The 27,295-nt window shown below is 44.4% G+C and overlaps 2 protein-coding genes across 30 annotated transcripts in view; one reads left to right on the top strand and one right to left on the bottom strand.

Annotated features, from left to right (window-relative positions):
* Nucleotides 1–14,268, bottom strand: part of add1 (adducin 1 (alpha)) — a 22,319-nt gene extending 8,051 nt beyond the window's left edge. For all 26 annotated transcript variants that reach the window (XR_012953050.1, XR_012953048.1, XR_012953047.1 and 23 more), the window contains exons 1-12: nucleotides 14,117–14,268; nucleotides 7,754–7,962; nucleotides 7,083–7,245; nucleotides 6,754–6,905; nucleotides 6,408–6,488; nucleotides 6,115–6,264; nucleotides 5,873–6,016; nucleotides 5,695–5,793; nucleotides 5,173–5,346; nucleotides 4,813–5,070; nucleotides 2,046–2,141; nucleotides 1,846–1,938 (exon numbers count right to left, since the gene is read on the bottom strand). Coding sequence is in view for 14 of the 26 variants with exons in the window: in XM_076087316.1 (XP_075943431.1) it covers nucleotides 1,846–1,938; nucleotides 2,046–2,141; nucleotides 4,813–5,070; nucleotides 5,173–5,346; nucleotides 5,695–5,793; nucleotides 5,873–6,016; nucleotides 6,115–6,264; nucleotides 6,408–6,488; nucleotides 6,754–6,905; nucleotides 7,083–7,245; nucleotides 7,754–7,948 (1,605 nt within the window). In the remaining 12 variants the exon portion in view is untranslated. The remainder of the gene's footprint in view (nucleotides 1–1,845; nucleotides 1,939–2,045; nucleotides 2,142–4,812; nucleotides 5,071–5,172; nucleotides 5,347–5,694; nucleotides 5,794–5,872; nucleotides 6,017–6,114; nucleotides 6,265–6,407; nucleotides 6,489–6,753; nucleotides 6,906–7,082; nucleotides 7,246–7,753; nucleotides 7,963–14,116) is intronic.
* Nucleotides 14,269–18,307: 4,039 nt separating this feature from the next.
* Nucleotides 18,308–27,295, top strand: part of sema4d (sema domain, immunoglobulin domain (Ig), transmembrane domain (TM) and short cytoplasmic domain, (semaphorin) 4D) — a 31,096-nt gene continuing 22,108 nt past the window's right edge. For 2 of the 4 annotated variants that reach the window (XM_076087379.1, XM_076087362.1), the window contains exons 1-2: nucleotides 18,308–18,432; nucleotides 26,435–26,552. Coding sequence is in view for 2 of the 4 variants with exons in the window: in XM_076087362.1 (XP_075943477.1) it covers nucleotides 26,515–26,552 (38 nt within the window). In the remaining 2 variants the exon portion in view is untranslated. Of the gene's footprint in view, nucleotides 18,433–21,829; nucleotides 23,060–26,434; nucleotides 26,553–27,295 lie in introns of those variants that run through there. The other 2 variants (XM_076087371.1, XM_076087385.1) reach the window with 2 other exon arrangements.

Below are 27,295 nucleotides of genomic sequence, written 5' to 3' on the forward strand. Positions count from 1 at the left end.
AGAGACACTTTACACACATAACTACTATGCAGCATGAGCAGAAGTATCAGCCAGAGGTCCCTCCTGCAGACAGACTCATGACAGCAAGATACACATCAATCCTTCTCAAGGGTTGTATCCGGCTCAAAAAAACCCAACTGTATTCAAAAATCTCAGAGTGCATGAACATGTAGTGTAGGAAAGACTTGGTCACATGACCACAAAATACACAAGTGAGAAAACGGCCTGTCCATGGGTCTGTCTGCAGGCTCAGAGGAGTGACGGTAGGAGGATGTGAAGTACAGGTGAATGGTATTTGTGACTGGAGCAGCAAGTACCTTTCTAATTGATTTAGCAGGACTATAGGACCCCTCGGACACATCGAGGTCATCAATAGTGTCTGTGCAGTCAGACAGAGGGGCGTCCTGCAATAGTAAACCCAGTGAGGGGGGGAGGGGAGCACAACCCAGCTCTTAAACACCAGCACATTCAAACCAGCAGTCTGTGAGGCAGGCATGAATGTGTGCAGACTTTCAGAAAACGTACTGCCTTCCACACACACACAAAGGTGGAAAGAGTACTACGATATCAAGTACAAATACTACTATCTAAGTAATCCTAAAGGGCACGTGAGGCCACTACTTCGAAAGAGCCAATTTGTCAACCTGACCGTGACCATTTCAATAAGAATACACACATAGAAATCTCCCAAATGTAAAGTTTGGAGAGTTAAGCTTTCAGAAAAGAGCTCAAAGTGAAAACGTCCTCTTGGTTATAGAATTTAAAAAACTAAATGAAACTGTAGGCTTATCTGCAAGTGTGTGTTTGTTATGATGAGTTACTTTCCACCTCTGCACGCGCGCACACACACACACACACACACACACACACACACACACACACACACACACACACACACACACACACACACACACACAAGTATCGGACATGCATGCACAGAGAGATGGTTCTGGAAAGTGATGCGGGGCTTTGGAAAGCATAGCAGTGATGGAACAAATAGCCAAGACCATGCATTGTAAAGACAAACGGTCCACACAGGGGGGGAGCTATACAGTTCATACAGTCTGAGTCTTAACAGAAGAACAATCAAGGACTCCTTTGGCCCTTTAAAACGTGTTAACGGCTCTGTGTTACTTTGTCCGGCTCCTCATGGGGTTTGGATGTCCCGGAAGCTTTGGAAGTGGAGAAACTGAGCTAAGGGAGAGCAAACCATGCAAACTGAACCCAAGAGGAAATTTATAAGCAATTTTCCATTTTTTGCATGCACAGAAGTAAAAGTGTATTAGATTGTAGTGGGGCTGTTGTTAAATAGTAAAAGAGACCAGTCTGAAAGTGCTGAGCCGGATAACAGCATCAACTATAAACTACGGAAAAGCAAAATAAATAAAATTCAAAAGAAGAGATGAAGGAGAGAAAATAAACGGTGTATGATTATGGACACGACCTGAGCTGGCAGGTTTGGAGCGCAGAGCGAGGTTACCTCTCCCAAAACACTACTCACCTGCCAGATAGACAATCTCTGTGGTCAAAGAATAATGCGACAGTTACAAAGTCACTCCGTGCTCTGGAACATGACATGGAGGACACGGCTTGTTCTCGGTTATTAGCGGTTGATTTAAGTTCCTTCAGAGGCCGAACTTCAAGCACAACATTCACACTTTTCAGCACTTCCGTTTAAGGGGTGAATCCTGACCTGGACAGTTTATATTATGCATTTATAATTGAATGTATTTTAAGTAAATACAAGAGACCAAACAAGTATTTTTGTCGGTATGAGACATGTTTAAGTCCAGGTCAGGATGGCTGTAGCGGCGAGGGTTTCATGTGCAGAACTTATAGACTGACCTGGTTGAAGTTACGATCCACTACGGAGCCGGCACACAGAACCTGGGACTGGGGCCCTGCTGTCTTTATGTCCTGCAGGTTCTGCTCCCGGATCTACAAAACAACAACATTATAAGTCATGCATAAGAACAGTAAACATACAGTGCATGAGGAACATCAAATGGTCTTAAAGGCAGTAAAAAAGGAGGCAGATGTGATACCTTATTCCTCATTTCCAGGACATCCTTTGGGTTGGTGTTCATTGGGATGAACTGATTGGCTGTGGCAGCCTGGCGGAGTCCGTCCTCCTTTGTCCACTGTGAACACCACATCAAGTGTTAAAACGTTACGAAAGCCGGATATCCTGAATGACTTAATATCTCAAGCACAAAAATAGATTTAGACAAAATACTAGGCAGGCTTCACAATCATGCTGAACTGAAATGAACAAAGTTGGATGGCTGTAAAAAGGTTAATAAGTGAACCAATGATGACGGGATTCATTTGCACTAAATTTAGTGGAGGACTGTTCTAATACCTCTCTGACGCTCATTTATCATCCCATGATATCAGGCTGCATCTTCCCAGTGACGTGGGGCTCAAACACAGACTGGAGGGACTAAACTGTCTAAATGCAGAACATTGGGGTTGTCCTCTTACAGGATCGATCCCATATTCTGTGTGCGATTTAGAAACTGTTGCATGGAGCTGAAATGTCGTAAAACGAAGGACTTTGTCAAGAAATGCTAGAAAACTACAGATATGTCCCTGTGAGCATGATGCGCACAGGAACGTGTGTTTATGCAATTAAAAAAATAGATTAAAATCTGTTTTAGTATTTATAGATTAAGCATACAGTATTATGTCATACATATTAGCGGTATTCTGTGACTAACGTTTTGACGTTCATCCACAGGAGTCAATGCTAAAACACAAGAGCGTACTGGAAGTAAAATGATCACGAGGAGTTTTGGTGATTTTTAAGTTGCTGAGAAGTAAAGCTTGTACGACAGGTTTAAGGAGCTTACACGCAGAAGAAACACTGAGTTTTAAAATCCTTCAAATGGTTTTTTGGAATAATACGTCAGAAGTGATCGGTGGAGGTGATGCTCAGTCAGAAACCGGTGAAAAGACCTCCCGCATGACGACAGCTGAAGATGCAACGCCTGAAGCCTAAAGGCGTGTTTATACGTGTTTATACCCGTATGAAAACCATTTGTCATCATCATTGATGTACCATTAGAAAACCAACAGAAGGACCACACTGAAGATCAACTGAGAACATCACAGAATGAGAAAAAAATTTAAATAAAAAAGGTAAAAGGGGGTGAGGAGGTGAGGGAGGGAGAAGTGAAGGGGGTGAGGGCGGGTGACAGATGATGAGGCTGGCTTACGAAGCGAGAGTGGCAGTGAGGGGTGAGCTGGCATCACCAGAGTCATTTCCCAGGCTGATACACAACAACAAGGACGACAGAGATAAGAGAGAAACACACTCGAGGACACTCGCCCACGTTGAAAAAAAAAAAAAAAAAAGCCACAAACTGAGACAAGAGTGGATCTTTCCTGCAGAGGATGTAACCTTTTATCGTCTTGACGAATAGAAAAACAAATACTCCATCGACTTTTCTACTTTGTTTTTCTTAACCTGGTAATGCTCAGCATGATTGGAGGGCGAAGAATACGTCTTCACCCATTTCTTGCACCAAACTGAATGAGCAGCGGGTGAATATAGAAATCAAATCTTCAGCTTTCATGCAACATATTCTGTTGAACCTTTTTAAACTAGGCATGTTGTTCGCGGTGGAAAGCGTAAGCTCATGACGTCATTCCTGTGCTGGTCTTAAGCTCGTCTGCGCTAGATGAGGGAGGGTTTCTGGATGGAAGTAGCCGAGTATGAGATGAACATGTAAACGTGATATATACTCACTGAGAGAGAGAGAGAGAGTCTCACAACACAACATTTCCTACTTTCCCAACAGGAGATAATCGATTCAAAAGTCAGGTCAAATTCCATCGCCTTTTCTCCGTTCTTTTTCCAAACAATTCCACTCATGCAGGTCTTAAAAAGGTGAGAAGTACAACTGGGTGCAGTTGAAGGTGTTTGAGGAAAATAAAAATTAGAAAAGCAGGCTGCATAACTCTTTTGCGAAGGAAAGTCAGTTTAACAAATGTTTTTTTTTTTTCTTATCAAATGTTTATAATGTATCTGGCATTATTCTGGTGATTAAAGATTCTCAGTTAGAGACATGCCACCTCCCTTTTTTACGCTGGCACGCTGGTACATCTTAAAAATAACACTTATAGGGTTGATATGGCCTCAAATCTCACTGTATTTTTGTACATTTTCTCAAATCATGTTTGAGCAACAAAGCTAACAAAAGCTAACTTCAAGATGCAAAGACTAAAACTAAAAGAGAGCTGCTGGGGGGGGCGGTGAGCTAAAGGGTGGTTAGCAGCGCCGCCGGCGTGTGTCTCGCCACATTCACCTGCCCAAGTGAGGACTCATGCCACACACCCCTGCTGCTCGCTCCTCTGGGGAAAACATCAACACCAACAATGCATTTCACTACTACACATGCAGTGGGGCATGCTGTGGGGAGGCTGGCCAGGCATCGTGAAGCATTAGGAGACCCGAACGGAAACGGAGGGTGGACAAAATACTCACAGCTATGCTACAGAGGATTTAACAGAGCAGAGTTTAGAAAGGTGGGTTAATAGGACATCTGCAGTGCCTAAAGTGAGCCTAAAAAAAGGCTCAATAAAAAACTGTTTTAGCTTTATGCTACACTTTTACTCCTCACTGTCCCCAGAACCTCAGGATGCCGACCACCTGCCCATTTCCACCAACAAGGTAGCTGTAAAATCGTTACAATGAACAATAAGGTAGGCACAGACCAAGCAGTTGGTTATACAGCTTGGCACGCAGACACCAGACGAGAGAGACTGCAGCAAGGGTTTGACGTGATCGTGTGTTATGCTCGTCCACACCTTAGGCTTCGACTTGGGGCTGCTGCCGTCGGGCCCGTCCTCGCAGGGCTCGTCGGGCCGGCTGCCGGCATTGACCCAGCGGGTCTTGTCGCGCTGGCCGCGCTGGAAGCTCTGCTTCAGCGGGGAGCGAGCGCCTGAGTCGCTGTCCTCCCCGTATGAGTAGCCACCGTGGCCGGGGGCAGCGTTCTCCGCGTCGCTGTACTTTTTAGCTTTGTCACGCAATGCCGGGCAGCGGTAAGGGTAGCCCGTCCTGTAGCCCTGGGATACAGGAAGACAAACAACAACAACGGGGTTTAGCCATCACATCCCAGTGATCAAAGAATGAAGAAGTCCCAATTCCCCCTTTTTCTTTGTACTTACCAAGTTGTCGAGCATTCTCATGAAAGCCTCAAACTCCTGCTCCCCGACTTGCCACTTCGGGTGTGTGGACGACCCGTCGCTTGCTGGCTCTGGGACCCGCGAGCGTGCCTTGTATTTCGTTGGGTCCAGCAACACCAGATTATCCGGCCCTCCAGCGCTGGCCAGCGTTCTCACCTGAATGAAATTGGGAGGGATACCGACAAAAAAAAACAAAAAAAAAACCCACAGACGGAGCCAGAACGCAGAAAAGGAAAATAAAATGTGGACATGAGGACGCACACGGACATCAACATGAGGAAAGATGGAACACATATAAAAAAAGAAATGTGGAGAGACAAGGGACAAAGACAATTGTTATGAAAAATGCAGACAGAGATATGGTGGCAAATATAACAACCCAAATGGAAATAAACGGCTCTATGCATCAAACCACAATGAGAGCAAATAGATAACACTTGAGATTCTTTGACATAAATAAATGTCTCATGTGCTTTAAGTCGTGCTCGTCAACGTGCGTCCTACCTGGATCTCACAGGCGGTGACCAGATTGTGCATGTAATAGAAAGCTTCCTCCACTGTTGCGCCTACAGTAACCAAGCCATGGTTCCTCAGGATGAACACCTGAAAGACAGGAAAGATTTTAATAAAAGTACTATTCATCTTTATGTAATTTTCCCATTGAGACACGCTGTGCGTTTACCTTGCTAATAGGCCCAATGTCCCTCTTGATGAGAATGTTTTCATCCTCGTCCACCAGTATGCCGTGGTAGTCGTGATAGGTCACCTCACCCAGGGACAGTGCCTCAGGCGAGATGGGCAACAGGCCGCATTTCATAGCCGACACCTGCAACCAAACAGACCACACAACGCATGGTGTAAGACTATCGTGTCCAGGTCCGCGTTTACGCTGGGTGTAATTACTTTGTATACAGCGTCCCTTACCGCGGTGCCCGCAGCCGTGTGTATGTGCACGACGCACTTGACGTCGGGCCGTGCGGCGTAGATGGCACTGTGGAGATTGAAGCCGGCCAGGTTGACCCCGAGATTGGTGCTTCCCCGGTCAACTATCTCACCTTGAAAGTTGACTTTCACCTGGAGAGCGGGGCAGACAACGAGGGGGTTACCCAGTGTAACGAGAAGTAAACTAATCTTCACAGAAATCCCCGATAGGAAAGTAAAAAGAGAAACTTAAGAAAAGACACTCGGTTCTAATAGAGATCAGCACATGTTCTCACCAGACTGGAGGCAGTGACTTCACTGTACAGCAGCCCAAAAGGGATGATTAGGAAGCGGTCCTCGTCTGAGTTCACCTTGACCTAAAGAGGAGCAGAAGTCAGTCGCATTAGAGTGTTACTGTTCATTTCACTTACACACACTAAAGCACGCCCTCTTCCAAACATCCAAATCAGACCACCTAGTATTGTACATGTACAATTTACCCTATACGTGTATAAAGCACAGATTTGTACAATTTGCGTTTGTTAATTAGGCCCAATGTGAACATATCTTTACTTAACTGCTTGATGAGAAATTCAGTTCAAAACCTCCGGTTGCATGATAAGAGAAAGAAGCCCATCTTACTGTGAGGTGGTTGAAGATGAGCTCGGACCAGCCGAACAAGTCGGCGAGCCGGTAAAAGGCGGCCAGCTTGCAGCGATGCTGCTTCTCGCCCTTGTCGTAGGAAATAGAGTCCGAGCCGCGCAGATCATTCACCGGAGTCACCATACCCAAACCTGAGAGGAGGAGACGCGGTCAGACGCAACCGATTCTGATTCCTTGCCAGATAATAACAATTAGATAAGAGTCTGCCTAATGGACTCTTTGTCCCAAAAATTAACTTTGGCATACGCTGCATTACTCATTGTGAGCAGGGCTGAGGTCAAACAGTCACACACACACACACTGCTTACTCATGTTGAGCGACGCCATGCCTCCCTGTGGTGCAGCTGGATACATGGAAGGCATGCTGGTGTTCATGAAGTCTGCAATCTGCTGCAGAGCCAGCAGGCTGGTGGGCGTCTTCCCCTTCTGCAGCTGATCCTGGATCATCGTCTCCAGCTCATCGCAGAATGCCTGCAGACAGGAACACAGGAAAATATTAAATACATATATACTGTAGGCATTTTATATCAATGAGGGGAAGCTAAATAACAGAAACACCTCTCTTGTATTAGACTGCATTAGGTATAGCTAGGTGAAACTAGTAACTAGGTAACTGAGTGTATATCAACAGTACATGTGACAGACAGAAAAAACACTGACTGGAGCTCAACACAATAAAAGGCTAATTTTAAAGCACCACTCAGGGCTTTTTTCAGCACTTGAATACATCAGTGCTTTTCACACATACAATAGGCCTTTAAACAGAGCTGTTCTCTGCCCGGAGTATTCAGCAGAGCACAGACAGACTGTTGATGAGGAATACACTGGATCCATCATGTGATGTTGAGAAAGCTGCTGCCTTTCCACTAAAAAGAGCCTATTCATGTGTTGCCACAGTATTTGTACAGTTAAAGTAGTGGCTGTAGGGTAAATGTAGTGCATGCCTCTGAATATATTCAGCGTGTCCGTTCCCACTGACCGGGCTCTGCAGTATCATGGAGACCCTCTTCCTCTGCTCCATCATGTTGAAGTCCTGCCGCAGGTCGGGCGCCATGTTCCTCTCCCTCTGGTACTCCGGACTGCTCTCATCCACCCGGTCGAAGTACCGCTCCTTGTGGGGGGCTGTGGTGGGCGGGGGCGCCGTCACCACGCCGGCACCTGAGTCGCCGTTCATCCTGCGCTGGCCTCCTGTAAAGAGAGGGATAAGAGACAACTTCTACAGTTTTTTTCTTTTATGTATAAATATTTTAGCATGATTTATGTTTAAGTCTCCGTGTGTGCTGGTTGGCCATGCATCAATTAGGATTAAAACATTTGTGAAGTGAGGAAGTGAGCGTCGCATTCATTACACCAGAAAGCTAATCAGACACACCACACTCTTCCCTACTTCCTGTCACGATCACGTGACCACCTCTCCCTCTTTCATTGATTTCCATAACGCGTTTCCTGGAATCACAACACCACTCCACTGTCAAGGCCGGGCGACGGGAAGTAAAACAAAAACTGGAAAAGTCTCTCACCGTTGAGCTTGATGAATATTAGAAACTAAAATCTCGGCTATTTCTACAAGTATGTTGTGGACCGAACTATTACTGTATGCTTGGGGATCAATAACCAACATTTAGCTCAACATCATCACATGTCCCCTTCTACTGACAACAACAGGATACCCAGACAGATGTTCCTATAGATCCATGTCCATCCAGATGTCCATCTGTGTGGATAAACAGTCTCAGCCTGTCTGTCACAGCACAGGCTACTCAAGCCTGGACTCTGAAGGACACAGAGTGTGTGTTAGCATGCATGGGTGAATGTGGGGTTGCTCTGGCCCATTAGTCGGCATCGATACAAATGTTCAGCCTAAACTACCATGACAACTGCAGAGCGAACGCGGAGCCTCCACCATCCCGCAGAGAGCTGGCAGAGACCCTCTGGCTCTCTGTCCCGCTTTTATCGGCGTTCTGACATTTTGCAACAGCATTTTTCCACAAACCTCAGGTCACCTGCTCCAATCAAGGCGTTTTATGTTTTCAAGCTGTTTTGGGCTAATTATAGGCCACCAATGCTTTGTCCATTCTCACCTCATTTACTCATTAAATGAAGGGAGACAAATGGTGTTCTTTTTGCTTTTCATCTCGCATGTGTTTATACCTTCAAATATTCATACCTTGAATATGAATATTCAATTGGTGTCTCCTCTCCGCTGTTTTCCTTTAAATCAGCACTACCGTCTTAAAATTGCAATTACGAAAGAAAGAATATGAGAAGCTGGATACTCGCTCTGCAAACAGTCAGGAGGGAAAACTCTTGTTCGGTCTCACTCGTGTGATTGGGTCAAGAATCGGGACAGAAAGAGCGAGAGGGTCTCTGCCAGCTCTCAGCGGGATAGTGGAGGCTCCGCGTTCGCTCACTCCCTGGCCCGTTATTAATACACATGTGTCACCGTGCACTGCAGAAATCTGTCAATTCTAAAAAAAAGTCACTCTGGGTGAATATATACGTTTGTACTGATAGATACAGGCGGAGTTGGTCTGCATCACGCATCAAAGAAAGGTACAATGCTACAGTTTCTGCTGACTGACCCCGCGTCAGCTGGTTTACACCGAGACGATCTTAATGCTTCTAGACTGCTCGTCTGATCTCATCCACTTCACCCCGACTTGTTTATGCTGCGTTTGCCGTCTGTTGTTCATGCTCAACGATGGGAATCCAACATGTCTGCTGACAAAAGGGACAACTGGGGGACTGAAAGTGACAAACCTCTAGAAATACGAGACACCATTCCAGCATGAACATCTCTGGCCGTCGATGCGGGAAGCTTTCACTATCCACAATGTTCATCTCACAGCCCCCCCCCCCCCCCCCCCCGCATCAGCCTCCACTCCTGTTTAAGAGTGCAATCACTATGGAAACCAAACACATTGCCATGGAAACGCGGGACAGCCTGTTGAGATCGCCGTTACGTAAGAGCAGCTGTAGGCCGACATCACGCTGCAAAGACCGTCGGTGTCACAAGGAGCACATCTTCAAACGACTCTGTTGAAGTGACATGACACTAACACTATGTCTATATAGTTTAGCTAAATATAAAATAGTTAAAATTGTAAAATAGACTTACAAATTACTTGCATACACTTTTTTTGCAACCACCATTCAAGGAGCCACTTTCTTAAACATTCTGCAAGACCATGTGACAGGAAATGACCCTAACTGCTGCATGCCAGTCTCAGTAAATACGAATTAATTTGACATCTATAGTTAGGTATGAAGGACTAACATGTCATATAGCATGACCCCAGGAAAACCTTAATCATAATAACACAAATTGGTATTTACACTAGGGCATGAGCTCAAACAGGTGTCCAACATAATGCCTGTCAATTTTGGTTGTAAACTGAAATGTCAAATAGGGTAACCAATTAGACCAGGACCCTCTTTGAATGATGTGTTAGGAAAGAACCCTGGGTGAACCGTTGGTGTGCCTAAAGCTGCAAGTCATGCACGGCCCTGCAAATGTCGGGGAATTTATAGCACCCCTGACAGTAAGTGTCTGGTCCTGGTACTGTATTGTCGGGCCCGACTAGCCCTCTGTGCCTTGCACGTTTGGAGCACTAAAAGGGGAATAACAGCTCATACAAAAACAGCAAAAGATTGTTTGCTAGGAGGACTTTAAGACACCGATGGTTGCCTGTGTACAGAGGGCCTCCGATACACAGAACATATAACAGTCGCACATCAAACTGCTGTTCTTTCCTCCTCCATTTTCACTGTGGATGTGTAAAAAAAAACAACCTCTTGGACTGGATGAATCCGAGGGGTTTTTACTCGTCTCCAAGCAACAGGAAAATGTGACGACGAATCAAGCATCCCATTCATACACTACAATATATGCCATCTGCATTTGTGTGAAAAATTAGAGGCAACAGCAGAGAGATGGCTCCCTCAGTCAGTACTAACAGTATGGCAAAATGTCTAATGGTTGACATATTTATTGATGTAGTTTTATGTTATGTTAACATAACGCTTCAACCCATAACTTGTGCTTACCATGATGATTAACTCCGTTAAACAAAGCGACTTATGATGTTTTGAACTTGTAATGATGTATTATGTGAGGAGAAGCACCGGGCTATCTGCTCTCCCACGGTGGCTGGCTTTAAAAGCACTGGTGTGTACTGTACATTGTGCATATTTCCATTTTATCATAATTCTCTTTTGAGAGATGGAAGCTTGCACTGAAACATATTTTCAGCATGACCAAGCTCACTGAAAAAAAAAGTATTAAGCAAAAAAAGATCCATTTAGTTTGTTCCAACAATATGCCAATCAAGCTCTTGGCAGTGAAAAGATCTTTATGGTGTGAAAAAAAAAAAAAAAAAAAAGATGGCCTCAAATTATTTACTGGTCTTTCTTTGTTATTTTTAGTGTGTGTGTGTGTAGTTGGTGTTTCATGGAAGCAGTTTTGAAACATTTGAGCGAAGCACTCGGACGAGGCTCTTTATATCTCTGAGCTAGATGCCTGTCATTACTGGGGACGAAGAATCCACCAGCAACTGCTCTTTAGTGTGTGTGTGTGTGTGTGTGTGTGTTTCAGACTCCGACTACTACGCCTCGTCGGAATGCGTTCGGTGTCATTTTAGCACTGCCCTATGCATGGTCGTGTGTACCACGGAGTAATTGGCATACACAGAGAAGTCATAGCTTTATGGACAACAGGATCTAACAACAATACATGTGAATATTATAGCATAAATTATATCATAAATGTCATACCACACTGCATGCAAAGAAATGACATCGTTTTATCTTGTCTCAGCTCCAAAGCACAGTATCTATGTGTGTGACCTTACCCAGTTAAAAAGAGCACTAAATGGCATAGTTAGCAACTAGCTTGTGCACTTAGCAGCTAAAGAGAGATATTTCCCTCTGCTTTGGTGAGTAATGTCACCTTTTCCAAGCTGTCCAAACATTGTCCACCCTAAAATTAAATGAATGATCATCCCATCGATTAGAGCCCAGTAATACATTTAAGTTTAAGTTGAGTGGCAAGTAAATAGCTACTGAGACGAAGCCAACGTCATGCTTATTAAAAACAATGGACTGTATGCAAGCTTCACCATCACTGGGACTATCGTCATGGCTCAGATATTATCTGCTGCATACTACCAAAGCCAGGCCGAACGCTGTGTTGTGTTAAGAGTGCGAGTACAGGGAGTCTTATCTGGCTGTCACATGTCATATGGGACAGTGGTGGAAGATTGCTCTCTGAAACAACAGACCCCTCCCTGTACAGTTTCCTTAGTCTCACTCTCTAGCGTGCCCTCTCCAGCCTGTAGCGCGCCCTCTCCAGCCCGCAACGCGTACTCGCGCATCTTTAGCCCGCAACGCGTACCTTTAGCCTGTAACGCGTACTCGTGTACCTTTAGCCTGTAACGCGTACTCGTGTACCTTTAGCCTGTAACGCGTACTCGTGTACCTTTAGCCTGTAACGCGTACTCGTGTACCTTTAGCCTGTAACGCGTACTCGTGTACCTTTAGCCTGTAACGCGTACTCGTGTACCTTTAGCCTGTAACGCGTACTCGTGTACCTTTAGCCTGTAACGCGTACTCGTGTACCTTTAGTCTGTAACGCGTACTCGTGTATCTTTAGCCTGTAACGCGTACTCGTGTATCTTTAGCCTGTATCCCGCTAGCGTAAATATTTGAACCAAACATAGATACATAGCCTACTACAGCATATTGACAAGGCCATTAGTGACCTATGTGGTGTGAATGATAGTTCAAGTGTGACTGCTTTTGCATCTCTAACGTTAAAAATAAAGGCCTCCTCCTAAGTGATCACATATGGAGAGGAAGGAAGGAAAGGGTGAAATAGAGAGGATGGACTTGAAATGAGGAACACATTTTCAGCTGCACTGCAGTCAAGGGTGTGGGCGTGGGGAGTGGGAGTAAAGCAAACACTCTGTATCTGGAGTGAGTGTGTATGCATGTGTGTATTAGTGTAGTTTGTGACAACATGGAGCCAGACTGACCAGAGCTAAGCTCTCTCCTTTGGGAGTTTCACTCATTCTAACGGAATTACCAAATGCAGGGAGTTACCATCCCTCAACACTCGCAGACCTTTTTTTTTTTTATCTTGGCCATTTGGTTTTTGCTAATCCTCATCCAGTATGAGGGGGAAGGGACTTCTCAGTCGACTTTAGAAAGAAGACAGACTGCGTTGGCTTAGTGGTTATGTTCTCCGGTTTGGGGATAAAACTGTCAACAAGGCACATTAAACCTTTACAAACTCTCAGGTTATTATCACCTTCCAATCCTCCTACACACTCTCACTAGAGCTGGACAATCAGTGTTGCAACTAAAGCCCGGAGTGACATTGTTTTGCCGACAACACTTGAAGATAATCAAATTCAATATTATATAAAAATCTGAGAAAAGCAGCAAATTATCAAATCAAAAGGTTTCTTGATGATACATTTTGTCAGTGAATTCACCATAAATATTATGATAGGATATTGCTTGATTGCATTAATTGCACTACTAATATACAGTGTATTAACATACACAATATTTTACTGTATATTTATAGTGTGGTCCAACTTTTACCTCCATCTCTAGCTATAACTTGTAATTTCTATAATATGTTTTGCTCAATGCATTCCACGAATAAGTGATATGACCCGGCTACTGTAAAAACAATTTCCCTTTAGGATTAATAAAGTACTTCATGTCTGGCGTGATGTTTCCTCTTATACTGTGAAAAGACAGAATGAACAGTGACCTGCTTACAATCGTACAAATGAGTGTGCATATTGTGTATTATATGCAGGACATGGTGCCATCTTAACAACAGGAAACTACTCCATCAATACACAACTGAATAAAGCCCATCGTCCTGCTTCAAAAACACGCCCAGATTGGAAACAATCGCACATGACGAAACGTTTCGGCCCGAGCAGCCCATATTAAATAGCTTCAGTGACCGGGGCGCATGTGAAACGCAATAAAATAATGCAACAACAGGCCTGCTCGGGCAGCAGGCTAACGATACACACACACACTATGGCCCTGCACTGGTGTTGTCCAACACAGGAAACCGCCTTGAGCTGCAGCGAAGTCATTTAAAAATCACAATAAAACGCAGAAATGCTCCGTTTTACAGCGAGAAAACGTGCACAGCAGCAGCGTCTCTGCAGAGCAACATATTAGCAAAAACAGTGAGGGAGCTAACCACACTAAGACACAACGGGAGCGGAGCAAACATTAAAAAACACACACACATGGGTTATTGCATCGGACAAACCGCTGAAAAGCAAATAAAGTCGATTATTTCAAACCTTACCCTCTCTTTGATGAAGTGATGGAATATGAAAACTCGGTGAAAGCAGGACGGTGGGTTTCACTGGCTTTATCCCCGACCCTGGTGAGCTCAGAGTGGGTTTATCGCTCTAGCGCTCGTCGTCCCTGCGTCGCTCCGCCCATCATTCCACTTTGGGTGCGGCAAACTGCTTTTAATCTGCGGCTCGCTATTGGACAGTTTGGGAGGCACGTGACAGCACCGGGGGCTGTGATTGGAGCATGGATTGTTTGCCCCGCCCCCAGCAGAAAAAAGGGGGCTTTCAGTACACATCCATGTGTTTTACTTTACTGCTAAAGTCATGAAGATGATGAGCATGGGCGGTGGGAGATGATTTGATCCGTCACAGAATATGCAAAAAAGGCAAATTGTTTTATTTCTATAACTGTTCAAGCATCAAAGAGGTAAAATTATCCAATATTTCACAAAAATGGTGTATCAGAACTTTGTTTTTTTTCTTCTTTCCTCTCCCATTAATCACCTCAGATTTATCTGGTGACCCTTCAGAGGGGCCCATTCACGAGTTTGGGGACCATGGACTTAATTACCTACATGTGAATAAAGTTTAAAACTAACCTCAACCAGCTATAACAGTAAAATGCTATTATTGTCACAAAAGGTATCAGTCACAGTGATATTTGTTTCTGCTGAATGCGTTTACTGAAGTAGGATATGGATGCAGAACTTTTACTTCTAATGGAGTACTTTTACTTCAGTAATGGATCCGAGTACTGCAACAATAAATTGAGCGCTCCCATGGAAAATTAAAGAACAAGGAGTTCACAATTTCTATATCAATACAATTGAAACCTGTATTTTATATCTTAGGCGCTACATATAATTCAACATTTAATCCAAATGGTATTTTAGATCCCAGCTTCTTATCCTCCATTAGCTTGTTCCTGTGCAGAATATAATAAACATGTGCTGCATGCATTTGTACATAAGTTATGTCACACTTACAGAAACTCACAATACTGAATTGGTAATTTATCAATAGACCATATGGAATGGCTTTCAAAAGCAAATTCTGATACAAGTATTTCTTAGATTGTTTCGAATGTTTACACAATAATTTAGTCTTCACCTCTTTGTTCCTGCGCAAACTTGGCAGATCAACAATTTTCTCTGTACATCTAATAGCCGTACATAAACATACATAATCATCCTCTCTATTTATATCCATTCAGTAAATATGTATTTGCACTATAACATCTTACAGAACATGTGACTTGTATAAAGAAGTTGTATTTCTTATTTTACTGTTGGTCATTGGTGCTTAATATTTATATCATATTTATACTTGCACCTGTTTCACTACTTACATAACCGCCCTGTCTATTCTGTACCTTTATCTGTCTACCTTTGCTGTCCTTGTCCTATCTGTGGAAGTACAAGATGCAAAAAACAGAGTCAAATTCTTTAACAGTGCACGGGTACCATTACACAGTTATATTGCAGCAGATGTCCTCATGTTGACTTTGTGGCGCAAGTCAGGCCATTTAAAAAAACATCACAATAGCACTTGAGGACAATTACATCACACTGAGGGTGGGCCCACTGCGGATTCTCAAACATTGCAAAGCGGCATTAGTAGTAAAAATAAAATAAAAAAAATAAGCTGTACCTGGCCTCCATGGTGTTTGGCGGAACTAACATTTTCATTATAACTAAAACTAGGGACATCTGTCTGCGCATGCGCAAGATACATGCCTTTCCACGCCGAGGCAATGGTTCATTCAATATTAAGATGTCATCTTTGATATTTGCCACTAGATGGTGCTGCTCCACTACAATGGTGATAGTCGGACTGTAACGCATTATTGCAAAATGTTATTTCCTAAAGTTTACCTGACCAGAGTTTAGATATTACACATTATTGGTTTAGGGAAATATGTGGGCTAATAAACTTAAGTATAAAGTGCACCAAACGTCTGTATATTTGTCCCAGAACTGACTGATTATAACGGACCTCACTCCTTCAGAAATATATATTGAGAGTATTTTAAAACTTAAGCTTTGCAGGATCTTGTATTAAAAGTTATAGGGGGCAATGTTCCATTTTAAGCTCCTGAGTTTACTGCATATCCGACCAGTGGCCCTGACCTCTGACCCTTGTGGTGTTGATTCTCTCCCGTACCAGTCGACACACATGCACTCCCCCTCTTGACTGATCTCAGACCAGCGCTGGCCCTTCCAGTGTTCTGAATAATTGTGGTCTGCCTTGTAGCATGGATACACCAGCGAGGGACTCTAAATATATCCAACTGGTGTGTCTGAAGAGTTCAGGCATGAAGATCATATACTTACACTGGAAATCAACACCTTAACTCTAATACACTCATCTATTGTGTGTATGTGTGTGGGAGACTTTCTGTTCCTGTTAAATTTACATTTTGGGCATTTATCAGATATTCTTATCTACAGGAGCATTAAAATAAGCCTCACTGTGTGGTGTCTTTGTGTCTGTCGGTTCCTATTTCTTTAACATATAAACTAAGCATTAAAATGTCCTTCTTGTGCAGAGTGATAGTAAATTATTGACAAGTTGAATTTGGGGGGCAGACAATACAAGAAAGACCTACGAATGGAAATCAGATAAGTACATTATGTCTTTAAAAATGCAGATCTGTCTAAGTGGTGACGAATCATTTGAGCAGCAGTATTACGTTTGGGTTTCAGCACACATTCCTCGGTCACCTGTTTTCTCTTAGCAGCACATGTCAGAGAGTGAGTGAAGATAAACCCAGCTGCTTTACGTATTCATTTTAGGCAGCACTTACCATCCCCTTTTAACTCCAGCCAGCCTTCAACCCCGAGCTCTCAAATCACCAGGGGCTGATATGAAAATAAACAATTTGTAGTATAGCGGATGATGCCTGGGAGTATTGGCATACTTAAGGACACGGCAAAAGAAAAGGGACATTATAGACTTATTGCAGCTCAACTGAGCAGGTATATTTTCAACATTTGTTATTCAGAGAACCCACAAAGCAGCCACAGAGGTAGACTGGGACGCCGTTCTATCTTCCACCAGCAGCAATCTGTCTACTCAAAGATGGTATTGTATTCAGCCTGCAGTGCCATGGAAAGCCCCTCTCCCTCCTCCTCTGCCCTGCACAATGACACAAGGGTCAGCCTGTCTTTCCTCCACTGTGTTTTTGATTCACTTCTCCTCTAGGAAAATGTTGTGCAACCTTTGACCTCCAACTGTGACCCTTTTAACCCACTGGTCCATCTACAGAGTCCCCTCAGCCAAGGTTTAAGGTAACCACAGAGGACGTGACCTGTCTGGAAATGTGTGGGATTTGAGAGAGAACGAATCAAATTAAAAGGGATTAGTATTCTCCACCTAAATTACATACCTGTAAAAAAGAAGCCATTGAAAAAGACATGCATTCAAAATGTACAAAAGTAGGGAGGAGTTAGAGCTCATTTTAACTTACTACGTATATTGTACGTATATAGCTTTCTTTTATATGATGATTTTAATGTAAAGTGTCTTTGAGAATTATGAAAAGCGCTCAATAAATAAAATGTATTTTATTATAATTCTACAGAATAAAATAACATTACTTTTTACTTTCCCTCTTGCAGAAGTATACTCAGATATTTTACTTAAGTAGTGAAATATATTGAAGTAGAAGCATCGTTAAAGTAGTGAATGTTGAAAACAGAAATTTAAGTATATGCAATCTTGAGGTACTTGTACTTTACTTGTGCATTTTCATTTTTTCTGTTATATGCTTCCACTCCACCACAATTCAGAGGCAAATATTTTACTTTTAAGTGCACTGCATTCATTTGGCAACCTAAATGACTTCAGATTAATACGAATTAATGTATATATTATGATGTAATATCATAGATTATCCCTTTATTAGATGCAACATTAAAGTGATAAACACAATCAATGCATCATTAATTCAAGTCCAATATTATGACATGCCATTCTGGTTAATGAGTATTTTTAAAGTGCATTTTGATGCTAATACTTCTGTACTGTAAACTTTTGAATGCAGGACCTTTACTTGTAACATAGTATTTTTTAACAATACTTTTGCTTAACTTCAGTGTTTCTTCCACCACTAGGTCTCTCTGTCACCACCACCACCGCCGCCTCCCCCCCGCACCCTCCCCCCGTCTGTTGATATCGCAGCCCGGAGAGGTTTGAATCCAGTATCTGGCCCCTAAGCCGCCATGCTGAGCTGAGAGAGAGACCAACCAAACTTTGTCACGCTGCGACTGCACCGACGCTCATCTCCGTACACACCGGGACGAAGAGGAGAAACTTCCCCGCGGTGAGTAGCAACACGCGGCTTCACTTCGGTGCGAGCTAAACTAAGCTGCGTCAGGACTTTTCAAATTGTAAAAGTTAATTCAGTCGTGTTCGTGCGTGCCGTCGCCGCCTCCAAGCTCAGCTGCACTTGTTGCAGTGTGGCCGAAAACCCCCACTGAGACACAAAAGAAGAAAACTACAGCGTTTTATCTCCAATTGTTTTAGTTAAGTGTTTTGTTTGGCGCATGAAACTTTGAAAATACTCTCACCGCGACCGTTTTCAAAGCCGAACTGCGGAAAAAGAAAGAGACGTTTAACGGACGACTTGCTGCGCCAAACCACGCAGTCGCTGTCACCGTCCTTGGAGCGCAAAATACCTCCTGAATCTAATATTACGTGTTCACCAGCCGTGCTCACGCAATTCTTTTTAAAGATTAAACTCCCCTTGCACTTTCAAAATGCCATTCTGGCAGCCGGAGGTCATTCAGGGGGTTCTCTACCCCTTGGCATACATAAATCAAGGGGGGCTCTTTCACTGCAACAACAAAAGACTTATTTTTTTATTTTATTGACAGCACTGAGGCATGCATATCCACGTTACCACAGTTTATATGAAGACTGGCTCTAGTTAGAGCATCGGACCAAACGAATACCTGCAGCGTTGCACTGTTGAGTCTCTCTTGTGCCAAGACAGGAGGGCAGTCCGGTGCAGCTGTGGCTCATCAGTGGATGATCATAAACCTTTCACCTGCATGCATGTCTGGCTGTGTGGGCCGGAGGGAGTAGTAAGAAGTGGTGGAGCTGCTTTCTGTCTCACCTTTTGCCCTCTGGCCTGGCTAACCGAAGTCCCGTGTCTCTGTGTGACTCTCCTGGCTCAAACTACACCATCATCATCATCATGCTCCTCTTGACCTTCTTCGGCCCTACAATCACTTCAGATTAGGCCTGAAACTATCAGTTAATGAGTTTATTGACAGAGAAGGAAGGCGTTGGACGACTGCAGTTTCTCAAATGTAAAGGTTGGCTGCTTTCCGTCTCTTTACATTACAATAAACGGAACATTTTTGGGCGGTGGGTCTTTTTGCGGACGTCACCACAGAAGAAAAATCTGCAAATGACTCGATAATGAAAGTGATCTTTCGTTGCAGCCCTATTCCTGATTTGTCCCGCACGCTCTTTAACATTGCACATAGGCTCATGGGAAATGAATGAATGCTCCTCATTTAAGAGCAAAGAAACGCCCCTCACATTAAGTACAGGCTTACATTGCATAAGCACTGTGGAATTTTAAAACATGCCAGCTATTTAGTTTCCCCCTTTAAAAAAAAAAAAAAAAAAAAAAAATACTGCTTCGTCAGTGACATCGACCGCCCCGCGTCTCCCTCCTCTTCGCTCAGCGTTTTCATCACGTTGCACGGGGTATGACATCCCTCCCCTCAAGGCCTCAATAATTGTGCCTTCTGCCTCATCGAGTTTGACTCCACAGGTCCTTTTGCCGGGTCGTATCAGGCATCGGGGCAGCCTCCCGGATATTGTCAATACGAGGGGGCTGGCTGGCGCTTCGGTGGCACCCGGGCAAGCCAGAATCATGTCAGCCGGAGCCTCAGGGGGGGGGGGGGGGAGGGGGGGGGCCGGGCCGGGCCGGAGAACTAGCCAGAACAGGATATTGCTGTGTGATCATTCACCAGCAGCAGACAAATCATTAAGCCGCTGAGAGGCTTGGGCAGTTCTTTCTGTAACACTGACTTTCCCCTCGGGTTAGAGGTTGTGTTTGCATTGTACGGTTTTCATTCGCTCTTGGAGTGGCCATCGGAAGGAAGGTTAAACATGGTAGCTGTATTATTTTGTGTGAAAATAACTGTAGACTTTCTTTCTAGACTTGTAGACTTTCCATTACCTGCTTTTTTATGAGGCGATCTTTGCACACGTGTTGCTTTCCCAGGACTTCCCATTTCAGGAAAGCTAATTTGTCTTCTTTGATTTCTTTAAAATTCTATTAGTGGAGAAACTGAACTCTCTTTGTCTTTTCCCACATTCATTGGAGTCACATGTGCTAAATGCAATTACTCGGAGCGCTCTTGCTTGTTAATGATAACCCCTTATAAGCAGGCAAACCCATCTTAAGTATCCTTTTTAAATTTTTTTTATCAATAATCTATTTAAAATGGGTGGGAAAGGGGAACTGCTTGGCTGAAAGAGAGCTTTGTTTTAAAGTTGAACTTTGTGCCGAAATGGCACTCGTTTTGGACGTCGGGGGTTATTTACTTGGATGCCTGTTTTGGTTTTCAGAACGGATCCTGGCTGTTTGTCAAATTTCTCTCTGGGAGCATTGAAATTGCTTCTCACTGGAGCGCATCCAGTGTTGCATATAGGAGCTCGCGTTAAGCACACATACTGCTTTTTTTTTTTGGTGTGTTACTCTTCAGATCCAAATGCAATTATTCGACCACCTCAAAAGAGACTTTTTATAAGGAGACATCATGTTTCTTCGCACGTGCAGAGTGACTGACTGTCAGGTAATTGAATAAACTCCTAATGGATTAGAGAGTGACCATTCATGAGCCGTCAAAGGCTTTCTTCTCGTCCCCCCCCCCCCCCCCCCCCCCTCTGCTGGGTTTGGTCGTCAGCCAGTCTCCTTTGCCGGAAAAAGGCTGAAATACCTGCAAATGGCGTGGGCAGTAACTCTTCACCTCCTGCTGTGGAGGTCACTGTAAAAGGTGCTATGTCATTGTTCCCTCCTGCTCATTAGCAATTTAAACCTAAGGAATCTGCTGGCAGTCAAGTCAGCAAATTCAAAATCCTCCGCGCTGCGTGCTGAAAGATGCACACGACAGCGGTTGTGTCCTTTCTGGGGAAACACGGTGGGCGATTTTTCGATGCATGTCTTGCAGCAGCCTCATTGATTTGGTGCTGCAGGAGTTAAAGGGTAGAGGTCAGGGGGCCAGTCTGTGGTGCTCGGATGTTGAGGTGCGCTGGCTCAGTGAAACAGACATCGGGGACAACCCCCCACCTCCTTTTGAGACACACACACACACACACACACACACACCTCCCCCTGCCACACCCTAGTACCCCAACACCCTCAGGCTGGAATAATTTCCTATTGGCAAAGAGAGAAGCATCTGGCGTCAGACAGTGGCATGTGTAGGCGCTTCACGTGTGTGTTGCTGGCCATGCATAATGTATCGCTGCATTCCAGAGATGTCTCAGCAAAATTGTCTCATGATTTGAACGGCGGTTTTCAAATCGGCTGATACAAAGACAAACACTGGACGTTAAGCTCGGTTTCCTGTTTTTCTCCGGTTTGCGTGTTTGGATAACAATAAAAAAAGGTGAGGAACACTCCACGCCCTGCAGGGCTCAAGTCGCTTTGATTCTTTTCAAAGGACAAAAGTAGTTCTTGTATTCGCAGCAGTCGTCTATTTATTTGTAAAGGCTGCCAATAACTGCAGTGATGAAAACTGCACAGTGAAGATTCCCAAGATGCATCGCCCTGAACTATGACGGCTTAGGCTGAGTGCAGGAAGCTTACTGATGCGTTGCTGCAGCGCTATTTATCGGCTCACTTTATGTTTTGAAAAGGTTCCCAGAGAGCAGGGAGCTGGAAGGGAATGGAGCAGGGAGCTGGACATACAGTACATTCTGCTGCTGAGGACGAGGAGGACAGCGCTGTGTGACGCAGCTGAATGGGAGAGGGTGCTCTCCGAGTTTGTGCAACTTTCAGCAGCATTTGTAAACAGGAGGTAGTTTTGCATCGAGGAGGTGATGCACGGCAGACACTTCATTTGCAGTCAGCAGATTTTTTTTATCAGCTTCCCTTATTGTTTGATTTGTTGAGTGTTTGCATCGTGAGAAATAAGACCCGAGGATGCAAACTGTCTTAACGGTTTAACTGTGCGTGTGTGTTGCCGGTTTATTAGGCACAGCTGTGTAAAACTAATGCAACAGCCATGAAATGAATCATCCTGTGATCATCTTAATTTGCGTTGAAATTGTATCGGACTGCATTCACTCGGGGCTAAATACAGTGCTGAGAGAGGGCAGCAGCTGGACCTGTAGTCCCCATTGACAAAAAAAAAAAAAAACCCCACAACAATAGACAACCCCACAGACGCAGATACACACTACCCTAACCTCGGCCCCCTCCCCCGTCTTCCCTTCTCTCACCCGCCACCCCCAAGTTCCCCCTCCCCCCCCCCCCTCTCCTCAGCGATTGTGTGCATTGACGTTTTGCAGAGGCTCGATCTCTGCGCTGTCGCTCTCCACTGGCGAGCGGCGCTTCACTGCCGTGACAGAGGAAAGGCAAACCAGACGACAACAGTCTGCCGCTGACATGCGTTAAAGTGAAACAGCCCTTTAATGCAAGCACTATCTCTCCACCCGTTGCAGCCGCTTGTGCTCTTTTTTTGGTGTGTGTTTATCGTGCAAGATAGAGAGAGAGAGGCAGGGGGAGACCAAAGGAGGGAGTGTGTGAGGGAGAGAGAGAGGAGTAGAGAGGGAGGCGGTGCTGGATGATCATATTCTATTTTCTTTTTCGTCTGTCATGCAAACCCGTGCAGACTTTCCCCGTAATCACGGTGTGACCGAGCCGGTGTGTGGAAGAGCCTCGCTTTCTCTCCGCCTGCAGGATCGTCGCTCTCAGACTTCTGGTAAGATTCACGTCGAGTGTGTTGACTGCTGGCGTCTCACGGTGTCAACACCTCGTTCCTCTGCCATAGCAACCAGATATGTTTTTATGCGCAGTGCGAGGAGTCTCCAGTACAGTTGATGCTATTTTTACCCAATTCGCATTTGGGAGGTAAATAATTCAGCGTTGTGGTTGATGGCACGTTTTTCATGATGCAGTGAGTGGGGACTCTGCTGTGTCTTTGAAGACCCTCACGGTTCACTGAGATTAGCCTCTCTTTCATGAGTGTGATTTGGCATGTTTAAAGAAGAGTAAAGAGCAGTATTTTCATTCTTTTTTTTTACTGTTGTCTATTGTTTTGTTTACAGTAAAGCTGGGCAAACTCTGTATGGATTTGGCCTGACTTGGTTTCCCTTGAATGATTTTAGATTGGTTGTTGTTCAGCGTGCAGTTGGAGGATCACAACGCCTGATTAACGATCCGATGGACGCCTGGCATGTCTGAAATTCTGGTCGGCTGTCTCTCAGTTTGAGCTGTTCCCTCATGGCCGCTGTCAAAATATTGGTTCCGAACTGCAGTGAGCTTGTTTTTCTATTGTTTTACGTGTCGTGGCTCAAACTATATTCTCTAGACTGCTGTGATATTAAACACATCTGCAGCTCCACATCATTTTTTTTATTCTAATAGAATTGTACAAAGTAACGCTTTTCTCTCTTTTGTCAACATTGAGGATGCAGCCATCTTGTTTTTAATAAACTTTCTTGCAATTGTCACTAAACAAACCCAACCGGGGGTTCTGTGCCTACGCTCGGTGAGATCGGCCAAGTCGTGGCAGCTCGATTGATCCGTACAGTGTGAGCGTAACAGTCGCAGGTTCTGTCTGTGCACAAAGGCTGATGAAAATGTGTACAGTAAGTTAACATAACGTACAAGTGTCTGCCCAGCTTTAGATGTGGAAACAGTTTGTCTTCCACTGGCTGGCTGTTGTCAGGATTTATAAATCTCCCTCCAGAGGGGAAGGAGTGGCATCGTCTCCCACAGCTTTGGCATTTGACATTTTCCTATCTCTAAGTCTTTCACTGGGCATCGCATCGCTTGGAAAAAGATTTACTTGTTTGTGAGTGTTGGGCTCGGGTACATCAAAGCTAGCTTTCAAGTGCTATCGCTCCACTTCAAAGAGCGCTGTTCTTCTGGCTCCAGTGCATCGCTATCTCAGCCGTGCACCGGTAGAAACCATTCCGCCCGTTCACTTGACCTTTCGTTAAACCACCAGCTGCAGATTTCTTGCAGCACGGTCTGACTGTTCTGTATTGTTCAGCGTATCCAGGCACTGCATCATTGTTTGCGTGAGAAGGCAGGAGTTTGATTGTGGGCTTTTGGTTAAGGAACTCCTGGCTTTGCAGGAAAACACTGCATACATCGTCACAACAGCATGCACGGGCGAGCATGGGACATTTTTCATACAAAGCTCTCATTCTTGGGCAGATTGCCACACTGTGCAAAAGCACGGACTCCTGCATATTTCAACAATTCTGTAATGTGAAGAAAAATGTCATTTGGAAATTGATTTTTTTTTTTTGTGCTTCTTGAGAGAAATGCTGTGGCATTTTATCCATAACCTTCTGATGGAGCCTCTTTTTATAACTCGGAAAATAATTTAAAAACATGCTATCACCCCAATTCATTGAGATTTGACCCAAAATATCCAAATTCCTCCGAAGGTAACTGCGATGTTGGCGTCTTTGCGCTTCTGAAAATGTTTCCCATAAGCACACAGTGGCCCGAGGAGCCCAGAGGAAATGGAACTTAATCGATCACCCGAGATTACTTGGGTGTATACAGCTAATGCCCGTTTCTGCACCGAAGAAAGACACATGGAGATAGGTTAATTGAGCTGCCATTAGACAGTAAAAATAAGAGAGACACAGACTTGACAGGTAAGAGCATTAGAAAACAGAGTTCAGGGGTGATGGAGGATGGAAAAGTTGAAAGGGAGGCACAACAGCCTCTTGAGCGAAGATCCTCGCATTAGACGGGACTGCCGCTGGCTGGCTCTGAGGTCGCTGGCTGTCTGTCTGATGGGATTGGGTGGGGTTTACCCTCACGCTTCTGTCTCCCTGCAGTCGTAGCTGACAGCCATAAAACCGTTAAGTCGTCTTTGGTTAATCAGTGTTGGATTATTAACTGAAAGAGACATATTTCGGAGGTAAAACACCATTTAAAAGCTTTCCTTTTCTGCTCCAGGGTCTATTACGTGTACTCGACTGTCTGTGAATTGGTATCGAACCTTTATCTGCTTATGGAGCCTAAATCCCACTCTGTCACGTCGCAATCTGTGTTATGCCAGTTGCGTTGACACATAACCGGATCTAATCTATGAATCTAATAGTGCCGCTATCGTAATCTTTTAAAGGCAGATAAGCTGAAGAGCTAATGCCGGGGGGGTTTGGAGGCTGCTCGTCAGCCAGAATGCCGGCAGTAAACAGCTGCTCATTTATGTGCATTCCCAAATGGGCATCATTAGCAGAGGTGTGTTTTACCGATTTAGTTTTTAAAGTCATGGCATTTGTCACACCCTCTTTTATCAGTGATGATTTATGGATTATGCAAGCTTTGATGCTGGATGATGAAAACTGTCACCGTTGCTCCTCAAGTCCCACAACACATTCTTCATGTGCGATCGGATTCGTACTGTTCGCTCTCCGCCCAGAAGGGTTCCTCGGTGCTCTCTACTTATGCTAGCTGGCTGGTCGGCTGCCTCGGTAACTATGGTGACGGTACCCCCCTCCCCTAGAAAGTTGAAGAGACCCGGACTCGCCGGGCTAATTGTGAGCAAGTGAAGCGTGTCTGCAAAGTTAGCTGCAGCCCCGGCCTGGACGATGGCCGGCTCGGGGGATTTCTTTTGTCCTCTTCTGGTTGTCACAGACGTGCGGTAACCATCACATCAGAGGTGATTTACTTGTTTTTTAAGTGTTTGTTTCTCATCGGAGAGCGTTGAATCATCTAGGAACTTGACCTACATACAAAATAGTAAAATCATGTGCATAAATAACTTCTACTAATATGGGGCAAATTATGTTGCACTCTAATTATGTGTTTTTAACCATAATTACAGGATCATCCACAACTATTATAATAAGTAGAATCTTTAGCATTTTAACGTTTTAACTGAATCTCTTTGGGTTTTAGGCTGTTGGTTGAATAAAACAAGCTGTTTTAAATCCATCACCTTATGCTGTGAGGAGCATTTTTCACTATTTGCTGACATTTTATGGAAAAAAACAATGAATGGATAATGAAACTCAAGTCATGTTCCATTAGTTCAGGATATAACGTGTCTACTGTAGGTTTGAGTGAGTGATTTGACTCTTTCGTTGCTCTCCCTCTTCTCTTGCAGACTGGTGTTGTGACATTTTGCTCCTGTCCTCTCCCTCGAACCATTTCCCACTGTGTGAAGGAAAGTGAAAAGGAGTATTAATGAATCAGTATTCGCCAGCCGACGCCATGACAGACAAGTAGGTGGTTTATCTTATTTTTTAATTCAAAGGTGTGTTTGTGTTGCGTTTGTGCAAAGAGCCCACTGTGCTCCCTCTGTGGCCCTTTTGTGTGGTGTGAAGTAAGAAGATGATGTTGTCTCTTGTGAACACACTTCTCTCGCTCTGCACACGATTGTCTCCTGGAAGTGTTCTGTGAGAGTGTGTTTTGTACAGCGGTGGAGGAGGATGGGGGTTCTGGTAGCACAGAGAGAAGTGTGTAGTGTTGGGGGGGGGGGGGGGGGGGGGTATAAAGACAGTCTGTTTTGCCTCTGAAGACGTACGACATTTGCATCAGGGCTGATTTGCATTCTTGCTCACTGTGCTGGTATCGTCATTTAAAGGGTTTTGAGCCTTTGTCGTGGTGCCTCTTCCTTTGCTCCTTCTCTGTATTCTTCACCTTCTTTTTTCTCTCTTTTTTTCGTGGTTCTTTCTCGCCCCTTTTCATTTGGACTCGTTCTCTACGCTCCCTATCTCTTTTTGTCTCTTTTGTTAAAGTTCGCCTTTGTCTCTCGGTTCGGCGTTTGTTTGGATTTGATCTAACTTGGAGGACGGAGAATTTGGGGCGCAGTAAGCAAAAATAATCTGCTGTCGGCGTTCATAATAAGCGGAATAAGTGGTGCAGACCGGTCAGCTGAAAGGGATAGGCAGCAAACAAGGCCAGGCCTATTATGTGCCTGAGTTCCAGAATATGGACGGGGCAGTTTGAAAATCATAGTTTGACC

The sequence above is a fragment of the Anarhichas minor genome, unplaced genomic scaffold (genome assembly GCF_050575085.1).
Source record: "Anarhichas minor isolate MPS153535 unplaced genomic scaffold, ASM5057508v1 ptg000002l, whole genome shotgun sequence".
NCBI lineage: Eukaryota > Metazoa > Chordata > Actinopteri > Perciformes > Anarhichadidae > Anarhichas > Anarhichas minor.